The sequence below is a fragment of the Mytilus trossulus genome, chromosome 6 (genome assembly GCF_036588685.1).
Source record: "Mytilus trossulus isolate FHL-02 chromosome 6, PNRI_Mtr1.1.1.hap1, whole genome shotgun sequence".
Lineage (NCBI taxonomy): Eukaryota > Metazoa > Mollusca > Bivalvia > Mytilida > Mytilidae > Mytilus > Mytilus trossulus.
Window position 1 is genome coordinate 29,876,514 of NC_086378.1, and position 15,103 is coordinate 29,891,616.

Below are 15,103 nucleotides of genomic sequence, written 5' to 3' on the forward strand. Positions count from 1 at the left end.
GACATACTTAATGACAGACAAGGGCAAACTTAATGAACTCTCCACTACGATGGGGGCATAACAATAGTTTGTTTTAGTCAAGTATGGATCAATTAATGCCTACATCGTTATGTAGCTTGAATGAATAAACATTTACTTGACATGGGTATGGAAAGTTCTGAACAATGTTCATCCCACTGCACTATATGGGTAAGATAGATGATGAGGCTTAAATATAGATGTAAGGCCAAAAGCATTATAATTTGTATATTATGAGAAAGTTTCATTAGGTTATTATCAGGAGTTGGGAAGAAAAGTGGACATGTGCTTTACTGTGTTGAAATGGCTAAGTGCAAGTGATACTTAAAGTAAAGTATTCTAGCTCTTCGTCTTTTATATAAGCTTTGGATTTCAAATATTTTGGCCACGAACATCACTGAAGAGACATGTATTGTCGAAATGCGCATCTGGTGCAAGCAAATTGGTACCGTTAATTTTTATTAAAGTAACCGAAGTTATGATTAGTATCAAGAAATGAAATAAAAGGTACAACCATACAAAAGAACAACGTATGAAAAGGATTCTGCAAAAGTTTCATAAAAATTCTGTCAAGTAATTAAGGAGCAGTTGCAGGTACAAAAGTGAGAAAGGACAAAAATTAATAGATTTGTCCATCACCGCATATTGCCTTCAAAATCTGGGGTATCATAAAAGATAAGGAGGTAAAAAGTTTTATATTGGAACAACAAAACTTATATCTGGATACTGAAACTACTCCAATTCTATAAGTCCTATAAAATGATTCTCTTATTGAAATATTCATTGATGATGTTTAGCTAAAAGAAATACACAGAATTTCATGATTTATGGTTTAATATTACAAGAATATTATTATTAAAATATACTTTACAAATTCTGATCCAAGTAACAACAGTATATAGTAAAACAATGGATTAAAACCAACAGGCTGGCTGCTTACATGTAAAACAAATTCAGTCAAATACATTAAAATGCTTAATACAGTGAATCAGTGAAACATTAGTTAACAGAACTTTATAAATTGGCAGGAATGAATAAAAAGTTAAACAATATTGATTTACAATTCTAACTATAATTGCATTTTGTATGAATTGTTTCTCTGTCAATTATTAATGTTTAGAGCATTTGAATGAAAAGTTATTAAATTCATGCAGAAACTTATTATGTCGAATAGCATATTATCAAACCTTTTTTTACTTTATTGTTTTGATATGTTTGATATTTTTAACTGGGTCTACCAAGAAAACAATTACAATTTTAGATACATTCATACATTTTACAATTGTAAAATTACTCTCTGTTGAGCAATTGTCATTAGTTTTGGTGGATGGTTATAAGTGAAAACTCCTGGGACTCTTAAATGAAATACTTTTATGTAACAGTCGAATCATATTAGAAGATCATAATTTATTGTTGTATTTCTTATTATATTCTAAACACTTGTGGTAAAGAAATATGATCAGATTATGTTAAATATATTCTTGTTTATAAGGCCAAGGGTTTCCTAGGCCTATTACCCTTTTTTGTCTCAAATGTTTACCATATAGTTGTACTTTCACTTTTCTACAAGTATCATGACAAAATTGCAGTCCCCCCTAAATTCAAGGGGAAGAAAAAATAGCATAATAAAAAAAATACCTTTTTTTATGGAAAAAGGTACTTTTAGGCTTATCAACAGACAACAATTCTACATTTATAATTTTTTTCATATATATATATATATTATACTTTTGTATTTATAAAATTCATATGGTAATATTATAACATCTATTGCTGTAGATTTGTGCTTTTAAAATATATATATATATTACCTTACACAAAATATTGTTTATTTCAACTAGGTAATAGAGATTTTATGTTTCATTTTGTTAAAAAAAAGTTATCAGACATTTTTCTGTTGTTGAAAATATACAACAGATATTGCAGAGAAAATAGAAACATAAGTAAATATTGAAACTTGTGTTTAAACCTGCTTCAGGAAACCACAATATATTGATACAGAGAAAAAAGCAAAACATTTATTTTTTTCTCTTACTCTTCATGTATTTTAACTGATAATTTTTTTTTTCAATAACCTCAACATGCTCAAAGAGTACAACATGCTCAAAGAGTACAACATGTATAAGTCGATAAGATATCACTTGTTTTCAGGGAGAAAGAATGTTTTAACTGGAAGATTTTGCAAAATATTATGGAATGTAAGAAATTATGATAAAAACTTACCGATAAATTTTAAAGAATATACAGCACCTAAAAAGCATCAATAATATTGTATGCAAGTTTATTCAAACGAAAAGAAATATTTTCTAACAAAGCTTTTCTAAATCTAGCTGTCTACTGGCTTAAAGGAGAAAAAAAACTAAACTAAATTTTACAATGACTAGAAAAACTTCTTTTTGTATTGCTGTTTTTTCAATAAACATTATGACTTTCCAAAAAGATCAAAATAAATGAAATCAGTGATGTAGAATAAGTTGATCTATATATACAGTTTGGACCTCACAGAAGGCGTTAAAGTCATTAAGGATATTTATCAAACAAATGCCAGATTTAAATGAGGTAATTTGAGCGTACATTTTTTTAGCATAAGAAATTTCCTTCTATTTGGACCATTAACTATTTTTTTCCTTTAGGTTTTCTTACTTTTCCAATAACACAGTATAATAAACCATATACATGCCTATATTTATTCATAAACTTATTCAAGAAAAAAACCCTAGTGTAAAACATTGAAAGAAAATCAATATAAAATGTATTAAATTAAATGTGAGAATAATGTATGCAATTTGTATAATGTAAAGAATTTTGATCTTTACTGAAGGCTTTAGTTTTTTTTTATATCAAATGAATTGATAAATCAATTTTAGAGAAATTGAGGATATTTTCATTTTCACAAATAACAAATTATGAATTCACAAGGTTTTAGATTTGTGTACAAATATCTTAAAATGACAAAGTGATACAAAAGAATGCTGTTGATTAGAATATCGTTAGCTGTCCACTTAAAATAGGGACACTTTTTAGAGCAGATTAATTTTAGACAATAAATAATAACATATATGGCTAGTTGTTCATATAAAATGATTTAAATACAAGTACATGTATAAAAAGACTTAAAATGGTAAAACATGCATGCATAAGAATATGTTGAATATATAAATTACATTTGTTTCCACGCATAAACAATGTATTGTACACAAAATAAAAAACAAAATCAGTTAAACCTGGAATAAATTTCAAATACAACTTTAATGATAGGGTTCACTAAAGGGCTAAACATGAATGAAATTCAAATTGTAAACACAAGGTGATTTAAAATATTTGTTTAATATCCTTTATATTGTATTGACGCTCTTCCTTGGAGTACGTTAGTTGTTTCAATTGGTCCTTAAAATTTCAGAGGAGTTCATCTTTTCTGCCCTAGTTACATGTATATGCAACATAAATTAAGGTAGACTACTCTGAGAAAAATTTTATTCATGGATTTATGTGAAGAGGTAAATAGGAGTAATAGAAAAACACACACACAAAATCTCAAGCTAAACTGAATTATGGCAACTTTTACAGTAAATCATTCCAAGCCCAAACATATTTTTCTTTTCATGCACCAAAATCCGTATTAATGTAGAAAAAAAAAGAAACACAAAAGTTTCTGATACAAACAGAGCAATGTATCAATTAATAGGTTTCATTTGACACAATTTAAGCTAGAGTTAATTCACCTTTGTTGCCATGTTGGAGGACTACATACACATATTCCTTCATAAATCAGCCAAATTTAAATAGCTATTCTAATCTCTGGACTTGAGCAAAAGTGGTTTTTGTATAATTGTAATTTCATAACTTCCCTATTGTTGGGATCTTTCATCAGACTTTTTTGTACCATGTTTTAATGTGGTCAGTTAAATAAGGAAACCACCCACCCACCCCACCAAAATGACAAATAAGGGAAATAACCCCTACTTCAAATTATATCCTTCTGTAACATATCTTTTTGATTCAAAAAATGTGGCCATGTACATGTATACATGTTTATTTGTCCAGTTCATAATTCAGAGAGTTCGCTATCATCTTACCGTCAAATTTCAAAAGTTAATTTAAGTGCATGGCTATTTGCATAAATTGTTGAAGTGAAACGGACATTGCATGGCACAACACAACAAACAAAAATTTAAACAAGAATTGTAACTTTGTGTATATAAATAAACATGTTCATCTTGAAGAAAAATCACCACAAAGATGAGAAAAAGCAAAAATGACAAAAAAAATATATAAAATATTCACAACTCATTGTTTTTTTCATTAAAAATCAACCATTAAGGCAAGTGCTTTTCTTAAAAAAAATAATAATAACAAAATGGTCCATATACATTGTATAGTAAAAATTCACAACCTTTCAGCAGTTAAAATACTTATCCAACCTCTTGAAAACTATGGAATACAAGAAATATAAAAAAATATATAAATCTTCACACACTGTTCACCTGTTTTATTGTTTAAAATGTACATTCTGTGATAAAGTTGTCTGAGCTATAGTTCTAATTCTATAATTATATTTAAACAATTTAAAGTATACATTGTACAGGTTGAAAAAGGTCCATTCAAATATTACTTGACAAATATGAACATGACGACATACACATTCAAATACATCTTGTACACAGCAGAATGAACCTTTAAGTATATCTTGCACAGGGCTTCATATTGTTTTTCTTCAAAATACATCCCATGAAAATATTCTTGCAAATAGGTTTTCTCACACCTAAAAATACTGTCCTTACTATCATGTTTTAAGCGCCAAAAAATCTTTAAACCTTACCAGGGGAGTCAAAGTTGATGCGATCTTATTTTTAAAGAAATTTACTATCACTTCAATGTGGAAGTGAGAATAAACAGCCCTGCATGTATACACTGTAATCATGAATAAAGGATTACAAAAAAATGAACCTAAACATTCTACAATGTTATTATTACAACTTACGAATTGTCACAAAATTTTATTCAACTATAAGAGTCTATAACTCTGGAAGTCCCTTTTATTGCATACACATCAATCTCAATGTACTTGTACATGATCCAATCAGTAATAATCATTGCACTTTCATTGGTAACACATACATGACATAAACATTCATTTTCAACAGCAGATGTGAATACATATTCAATCTAAAACTATCATATCCGGCCTTACTCATTGGGCAATTAAAATCTTACATAAAAAGTTCACTTTATGAAATGCAGTCACACTTGATTTCTAAAAGACCTCTATAAATTTTGAAACACAAATTTAATAAGGTTTACACATTAACACAGACACTCTTACAGTTTTTGTAATTTAAAAATTCTACTAACAAACATTATTCTTTCTCAAACCAATCATTTCAGTAAAAGAGTTTCAGAATTTATAATGTTTGTTGCACACATGATAATTAGCAGATGAAAATTATCACAAATTGCAGATAATTCTGTAAAGGGAGGTAATTAAAAAAAAACTATGGAAGCATCAAGCTGAGTGTCATTTTTACAGTGGATTAATTAATTTTTGTGTGTATCTTTTTCGTAGATTGCAGAAAACTTGCATATTCATTGATATTTAAACTCATGGTTTTTCCAATCTCTGTATACAATCAATATGCCTATCAAAAATATGTTATTGGTTGAACATTTGAATTTGTGGTTAACCAGGCCAGTACCCATAAAACCCATGAAAATTGGTATCCAGCGAAGAATAATGAATCCACTGTAATAGTAATTAAAATATTATAAATTAAATCATTTGCCTGTTTTCATTTTATCATGTTTATTACAAATGTAAATGGACAAAAAATTTACTATTGAATCTTTTTTCGGAGGAAACCGAGGTGATACAATTACATGAGATTGATACCACAAGCAGTTTATTTTCACCTAAGTTATTAAAATAAATATTAAGTTTTTTATTAAATTACTATCTTCTTTTTACAGCATATGAAATGACTGAACAAAATTAATCAAGTGATAGCATATAGGTGTAATTAGTGTACAATGATGTACAAGTACAATTTGTACATTCATAAAAGTCTACATAAACAAATTGTTAGAGAAAACATTCAAAGTGAAATATTAGAATAACAAATATACAGTAAATGCACTTTTTTCATGACAAAGCATCAAAATGGATGCAACAACAACACTATAACGTTACTACAGCACTATCCTTATCCTTCTCTGACTTATCGTCACTCTTTGGCAACAGATCTTGAACCTCATCATCATCTTCTTCATGTTCATTAATAATGTCACTATCATAAGATTTCTGGGAAGAATGTGCGGAACTCTGGGATATGTTGGACATTTGGGAATGTCGCCCAACACCACCACGTTGATTTGGGGCAAGAGTCAGTCTCTGATTGACCGGTTTCACAGTTATTATTAGGTTAGAACTATTTGCAACCATCATGTCCGTAACTTGGTCCAAAGTTTTTCCGGCTACATCTATGCCGTTTACTTCTAAGACTTCATCATTAACTGCTAACAGTCCAGTGCTCTCAGCTAAACCTCCTGGGACTAAACGTGAAATAAAAATAGCTGGCACTTTCTCTAAACCTTGTGGAGTTACTCGAACACTTGTTCCATCACGAATATAAAATCCTAATGGTTTATCAGAACCATTTTTCATCAGTTTGACACGACGATGTGTTTCCGGTACAATGTCCACATCTATTATGGCTGATACACGTCTAAAATCTTCTGGCATACTTATTTTGATACGAGGCTTTGGCGGTGTTTCACTACTCAGCATTTTGCTTATTGCACTTTTCTTCTTTTGTAACGTGCCATATCCATTTACTTCAAATGCACATTCTTCTGCAAATATATAAGTAAAATTTGTGTGAAAAATGGGATTATGGTAATACATGTACATTGTACTATTATAAATGGGTACACACAGACTGATAAGCAAAATTCTCAAATGTTCTTTTAAAAAAATAAAAATCTTGAATGCTCATTAATCATGCGAAAATAAAAATCACAAATGCTCATGTTATGCCGATACAATATTTCACATTACCATGATTATGCATCTTGATATTAATTTTTTAAAGTGTTAGTGTTTTATGCCACTTTTACGCCCTTTTGGAGTGTTTCGTGGAGTCCAGATTTTATTGGTGTACAGAGAAAACCGCTGACCTTCGATTATTATAGAAAAACTGACAATTGTAGTTAACATTGGAGTCAAGTGTACCTGAAAGAGCAGGGTTGACTGGCTACTGATTACAATAGTAACTAATTTGACCACTCAGCCACTGAAGTCATCTGCATCTTTAGAACCCTGATGACTGATTCAGAGTGAATCAACAAAAGAGACTAGCATTGACTGGAAAATGGCAGCCATGAAGTCTTTATTATAATTTTTTTTTAATTTTTTTTTTTTTTTTTTTTTTGGTAAATAATTTTGTTTAACCTTGATATCTTGACTATCTTACTGATAACACATTATTATAAACAATGTACAGGAAGATATATATTTTTAAATCCACTCCAATGATAAAACAATAATAGAAAAAAAGTTGTATTAACAAATCTAGCTGAAAATAAGTTATAAAACAAATTAAGGCAAATATTTTATCAGTAACAAGGAATTCTGTACTTCCTGGATAATACTAGACAAAGGTCCCAAATGTCACTTTCTTAAATCATTGCTAAATCATCCACTACAAATGTAAATTTAAGAAAATAGAAAAAAAATCATTAAAAACACCCTGAGGAAGTTTATGCTGTACATCATGCATATATAATTATACATGTATCACATGGGAGAGAAAATACCTATTTAAATCTATGTTAGTTAGGTTTGTACATGTACATGTGTGATATCTATATTAGTCTGAGCGATGATTAACTTGTTAAATCCATGTGTAGTTTTTATCTCTCAAAACATGCTAATTTTCTTGAATAAAGTACTGATGCCTTAAAAACACATCCTTCACACTGACTAAAATCAATTGATCTCTTATCAAAATATTTACCCTATATACTTAACTTCAGAAAAGTAGTTTAAGGTTAATCTTTGAGATTTACTACCTTTGATAACTATTTACACCACTGGGTTGATGCCACTGCTGGTGAACGTTTCGTCCCCAAGGGTATCACCAGCCCAGTAGTCAACATTTCTGTGTTGACATGAATATGAATAATGTGGTCATTTTACAAATTTCCTGTTTACAAAACTTTGAATTTTTTCGAAACACTAAGGATTTTCTTATCCTAAGTATAGATTACCTTAGCCGTATTTGGCACAACTTTTTGGAAATTCTTCAACTTTGAACTTGTTTGGCTTTATAAATATTTTGATATGAGCACCACTGATGCGTCTTATGTAGACTAAACGCGCCTCTGGCGTACTAAATTATAATTCTGATACCTTTGATAACTATTTACTTGTGGTATACGAACCTTTACGTTGCACCATAATACGTAGAAGGTGTTTGGCTGTTTGAAGTGCAAGGTTATAATTGTCATCATTATTAATAGGAAGCAGATCACCATCTTTGTCCGAATATGTAATTACAAAGGGGTCATTCTTCAAGCGGTGCAGCTTTTCAACTTTTGTATATAAATCTTCAAATTTGCGTTGTTTTGACTTGTCCACTGAAAATCTTCTGAATTCTGCATCAAGCTGAAAATAAAAATATCTTAAGTATACATTTCAGCATTAAAGTTCAGTCTGACAGAAAAAGGTTCAAACAGCAATGGTGATCAAAGGTGGATTAAGGGGGTCAGGGTACCCCCTCTCTCCCTCTTATGGAACCCTTGATCTGCATCTGGTAATGTTTTGTTAGACTTCATAATAAAAGGTGTACATAAAATTGAAGCCAATTCATGATCATATTATTTAAATTTGAACTTTTGTCACTAAACATGTTTAACATATGTGTCTCTCAGGACACAGAAGTACTACAGGAACAGTTATTGTTTTCACTTTCCTGTCATTCTTTGTGTCATTAAATTGAGATTTTTTTATTGGCAATCTTTATAAGGCAAACTAAAATTAATTAGTAGATTTTCATCCAATTTTTTGAAAAAAATGGGGCGGGTGGGAGGATTTAATTTTTTAATTTTTATTTCTTATGAAACCCTCTTGTGACTTGTTCTTCAAATATGCAAGTGTATTAAAGTCTCTGTTAAGTTTCTCCACAAATTTCTGAACTTAAGCATGTCAATATAGAGGTTATCATATACATTGTATTCTATAGACACTAAACCACATGTTAACCTTTAGATGTAATTTTTGTTCTGTGTAATTTAGTTGCCGTCTCATTGATAAATGCCACATATTCCTTTAGTAGAATCTTTAATACATAAAATAGTATGGCTTTAGAATAAATTATAAGCTTTTAACCAACAAAAATATTAAAACATCATGTACAAAATGTGAAAACATGTTTATCAGGCATCAGCAGATATTTTCATAAACATACATGTTGGACGGAGCCTTTTATAGCTGATTATGCGGTATGGGCTTTGCTCATTGTTGAAGGCCGTGCAGTGACCTATAGTTGGTAATGTCTGTGTCATTTTGGTCTCTTGTGGACAGTTGTCTCATTGGCAATCGTACCACATCTTCTTTTTTATATGTATCCCATTTTAAAAACTGACATGCAGCTTATAAGTTAGGCCACGTACATGTTTCTGGCTAACTTCAAAGACAACTCATCAGTCCAACAAGCTATTATCACATTTACATTTCTATTACAAAAATGTAAGATTGGACATTATTAATAGTATGTTAGCAAGCAGCTGCAACTTTGTAATACAACATGGATTCTTTTATCGGGATAACATTATTTCAGGGATTACTTGTGTATATATAGGTTAACCACAAATTCAAATCAATTATACATTTGTAGGTTTCTATGCAGATTTTAACAAAACCTCAAAATCTAATATTCAATAATTGTAAACTGCAATATTTCCTCAATCCATGTAAATTAGTATCCACAAAGCATATATAAATTCACAATAACATGTACATGTATCTAAAAATTTGGAAAATTTCACAATGAAGATTTTGATTTATGAAAAACAAAATCTAAGCAAAGTCTACCAAACATGTGCTATTTATTAGTCTTTAGGTAATTAGTGTTGCTTTGTTGTGTACATGTACCTCACAATTCTTTTAATTCCTTTAATCAAAGGTAAAATTGTGTTAAGAAGAAGACTCCTTTTCCCATGGTATTAGTTTTGGCTTAGAGTGTGGAAGGTATCAGATTTGATTCCTGGCTGGGTAAAAGAAAAGACTTGCAACCTGGTATTTGCTTGTTCTCGTCTAAAGACCAAGCATTTAGTTATATGAATTAGAGCAAAGAATGGCTCATAGTCAGAACAGATTGGTCAGGTATACAAAGTTGTGTGACATTGTCACCTTTAAAACTTGTGAACATTGAAATTGAGAATGGAAATTGGGAATATGTCAAAGAGACAACAGCCGGACCAAAGAGCAGAAAGCCGCTGAAGGTCACAATTAAACACTAGTATGAAATATGGACTTTTGGTATGTGTAATATGTCATAAAAAATTTGTTTACAATATATACATGATAAAAATTGAGAATGGAAATGGGGAATGTGTCAAAGAGACAACAACCCGACCTAGAAAAAACAACAGCAGAAGGTCATATATATATATATATACATGTAATGTTTTTGTTTGCATATATTTATCCCAACAAAGAATATACATGCACATAATATACACAGAGAAACCCAAAAGTCTGCAAAGGTTAGATAGGTAAACAGTGCAACATCAAATTAATTTTAAAGAAGAATTATCACTGACACTCAAATAAAAACAAGTTGAAAGAGAGTAGGAATACCCGTTATTGTCAGGCTTCAAAATGTCATATCGACTACTGTTAGCGTCAAATTGTTTAAATTCTACCATGTCTCGTCAAAATATCCTCATTGTGATTTGACAGAGGTCTCAAGTAATTTTCTTGACCGTCTTTTCTTTGCAGAAAAAAAATCAAAAGTGATTTGTCAAAATTGATCAATTTCTATATTTTTTAAGAATGTATAATAAAAGAAGATGTGGTACAATGTATGATTGCCAATGAGACAACTCTTCACCTGAGACCAAATGACACAGAAATTCACTTTAGCCCATAACTCCTAGTCAAGTGTCAGTGTGAAGATCCAGTAATTTTTAAAGGTGGGTGTCCCAACCAAGGGTAAAGGGGGGTTCCAACTAAATGTCCCCATTCAAATGCATTGATCACTTTAAAAAAAAAGATCCACCACTAATTGTATATTTTAAAGTCATGCACCAAAATTTACCCTAAACATCATTTTGCAAGAATTTCAACAATTATTCGTCTTGACTATACCCCCAATATTATATCCTTCTTTTAGAGGATAATAGAGAGGACAGGACCTTTTTTGGGACGTTGGGATCAGGTGTTATTAAGCTCGGGATTTCTGGATTCATCCTTTCAGGATCTGGGAATTCTTTTTTAGAATTTCGGGAATAGGAATCCTCCCAACACCCCTCATAGTAATATCAAACAAGATTTTGAAAGGGGCATTAATGTCTTAAGACTAGTAAAAATTTCAGGACTATTATTAATCTAGAAAAATACTATACAGAAAATTGTGCCATGCTCTGCGACTTGCTGTCAGAAATAGTCAACAAAAAAATGCAAAACTAATATTTTTTTATTTTTTTTTTAAATTTGCTTTAGATACTGAAAACATAATTACTTCTTTACTATTTATGCTATTAAATGAGATATTTCAGCACCGTCCCATTTTTTCTATGCACAATCCCCCAACCCTTACCATTATATTTTATTTTGATGAAATAGTTGTTAATACATAAAATTTGTCAGGATAAGAAAATATGTAAATAATGACTCATTGTGTGACATGTGTATTCAAGCATGCAAATTTCCCAAATGACCTGTCATAAAAGGGTGTATTTTTAGAAAAGAAATTAGGGACAACAATTCCCTATTCTCCATCCTCTAATGTAAAATAGAACTGCAAATTTTTGGCTAGAAATTACCTGTGATCGTCATAACGCTTTTTTGGTCAAAGTAATAAAATTGTTACCTGGATGAAGCTGTTGAACAGGTGTGACCCGGGTCATAACGAAATACCCAAAACAAAAAGTTACCTTAGATTTGACTTCTAACAAACTGTATCCGTGATGCAAAGAAGTCTTCGATGAACGTGACATGATGAAAATACAGCCCAAAGGGCTTTTTAATACTTTTTATTTTCTATTTCCACACCGTTGGTGTTATGTTGTTTATGAATGAACATCAACCTCTGACGTCACACATTGTGTAGTATAATCTCAAAACAAAACGACAGGTGCGCGTTTCAGATAGTAGTTTTTTACATTAACAACATGAAGCCGTATTTTTCTGCAAACAGTTAACTGCAAAGTCTGTCACAAAGTTTATGTTTTCTTTGCTCATTTTGCTATCTTTTAGAAACATTCAAGTAATATTTCAAATCACAATTCAAAATTTACAAGCATTTCTGAAGTACACCACGGCGGGAACCTTTGAAATAAGAGAAACATCAGACAAACTATACTAGTACAAAAACCGTTCGTGCGAGGGTCGTTAAACACTTTCATCATTCATAGTACAAATACAATTCTATATATCTATATTAAAATGAAGAAAAAACTGATAAACGAGGGGTCAACATTGTGAGAAAAAAGTCAATAAATAGATAAGTACTAGATATAGATTTGTCATTTACTTGTCCATTTACGATTTTTGTATTAAACTAAATTAACCTAATTTAATGCCTGGGATTATTATACTAGTAGCCAATGATGACCAATGATTTGTAATATAGTAACTCAGTATCATAAATGTATAAATAGTCCGAGACTTGTATACTTTGAAAAGCGGTTTTAGTTCAATGCCATTTTGATAGTACATGATCATACATGCCCAACGTGTAAAAGTAAGTTTTATTGAAGTATTTAAAAATAAATCTCTTCGAATTATTATAGATATGAAAACAGAACTTCCGTAGATTTTAATGTATTTTAATTGTTTCTTTTTTAAAATGTACTTGAAATGTTTATGCTATTGGCGAAATACTAACATGTCGTTGTCTAGACAATATGATTGTAAATTACTTTTAATATAATTAATATATATTAATAACCTACCAAAGTCATGATTCATTGTTTGGCTTTTGTACTGGACGGTAAAGTAGAATGGCGCGGGATGTTTGAGCTTTTCCGTAGGATATTTCACGCTCTCTTTTTAAAATAGACATTTGCGCTCAGTTTTGTATAGGACATTTGCGCCTTTACAATATTTTCTTTATAGTTTAAAGTTAAATAGTAATTCCACAACACATTCGCATTTAAGAGTAGTTTCATACCACATTGCTATAGTTATATATACCTAAAAGTAACCATAATGAAGACATCAAAAACACGCATATACAGTTATCTGAGACCGAGTCTGAGACGCCTGTTCATCAATATATAACGCATTTTAATGTAACCAACAAAATAATAACTGCTTTTTAAAGAACAAATTGAATACACCAAATAATTTTACACGTGCTCAACGTGCGCTGTGTTGATTGTTTAGCAATGTCACGTTTTGGTATCAAACTCGAAAGTTATTAAGCTTGCTATCAACAATTACTGAATAACATAACCGTTTGTCGAGATTCGTAATAAATGTTTAAAAAAAACCAGTTTAGTGTTAGATGCATGATTTTTTTAGATGCAGATCTGTTCATTGTGTCTTTTTGTGTCACGATGTATAAGCACCCCGCCACGTCCACTTGTATTTTTGTCCATCTGATGAGTAATAAGCCTTTTTCAACTGATTTTTATAGTTCGTTTTTATGTTCTACTGTTATACCACTGTCCCAGGTGAGGGGGAGGATTGGGATCCCGATAACATGTTTAACCCCGCCACATTATTATGTATATGCCTGTCCCAAGTCAGGAGCCTGTAAATGCAGTGGTTGTCGTTTGATTTTCGTTCATTTTTTTTACATAAATAAGGCCGTTAGTTTCTCGTTTGAATTGTTTTACATTGTCTTATCGGGGCCTATTATAGCTAACTATGCGGTATGGGCTTTGCTCATTGTTGAAGGCCGTACGGTGACCTATAGTTGTTAATGTCTGTGTCATTTTGGTCTTTTGTGGATAGTTGTCTCATTGGCAATCATACCACATCTTCTTTTTTATATGTACACTCAGGGCTCAGGGGTGGATCCAGCCATTTAAAAAAGAGGGATCTCAACCCAGGACAAAGAGGGGGTTCCAACTATATGTCTCTATTCAAATGCATTGATCGTCCAAAAAAAAGGGGGGTTCCAACCCCCGGAACCCTCCCCCTAGATCCACTGGGGTAATATTAGGACTTGGTTTAGTATATATGTTACAGTAAATAGGTGAAATTAGGAATTACACGTCATTACTAAAATTTTAGTTAATACCTGTAACTACTAGCAGATTTAGTAATTTTTAAAAATGTATTTACTAGTTGTTTCTGTGATTACTGGTATTCACTGGGTTTTTTTTTGGTCATTTTTACAGCTATTTACTAACTTGATATTTTTGTTTTAAAATTGAAGATGTAATTCAAGATACCAAATAAGAAAGTAAACGGTTAGGTATTTTAGGGCTTACTTAATTAAGGATAAATGAATATAAGACACATATTTAGTGTTTTTGAATTGAAACTGGAAAATGGTTGTTTTTAAAGTTTTGAATCTCCCTAAAAATCATGTGTAGCATGCTAGACAATAATATCAATCCAAAATTGTGAAATACATTTGTGAGAAGTTTATAAGCAACTTTGCCAGCTCTTTTTGATAATAAATACATTTGCCTTTTAAGTACACAATGTATATATATGCATGCATTGGTTCAATAATTTCGATAACATAATATTTAAGTGAAAGGAAATTTGTTTAATATTCGTATATCTTTATTCTCGTTAACCAAAGTACAATGGTAAAGAGACATATACAAATAAATTAACATACATGAAGTATAAATTTTAAATACAAATGTAAAGTAGAGACATAAAGTGGTTACCCAGGAGATCAGT

The 15,103-nt window shown here is 30.7% G+C and overlaps 1 protein-coding gene across 1 annotated transcript; it reads right to left on the reverse strand.

Annotated features, from left to right (window-relative positions):
• Nucleotides 1–834: 834 nt before the first annotated feature.
• Nucleotides 835–12,357, reverse strand: LOC134721079 (partitioning defective 6 homolog beta-like). Its single transcript, XM_063583798.1, has 3 exons — nt 12,172–12,357; nt 8,455–8,677; nt 835–6,864 (listed from the first exon to the last, which is right to left on the reverse strand). The coding sequence occupies exons 1-3, from the start codon at nt 12,232–12,234 to the stop codon at nt 6,191–6,193; spliced, it is 960 nt and encodes a 319-aa protein (XP_063439868.1). The 5' UTR covers nt 12,235–12,357; the 3' UTR covers nt 835–6,190.
• Nucleotides 12,358–15,103: the final 2,746 nt, after the last annotated feature.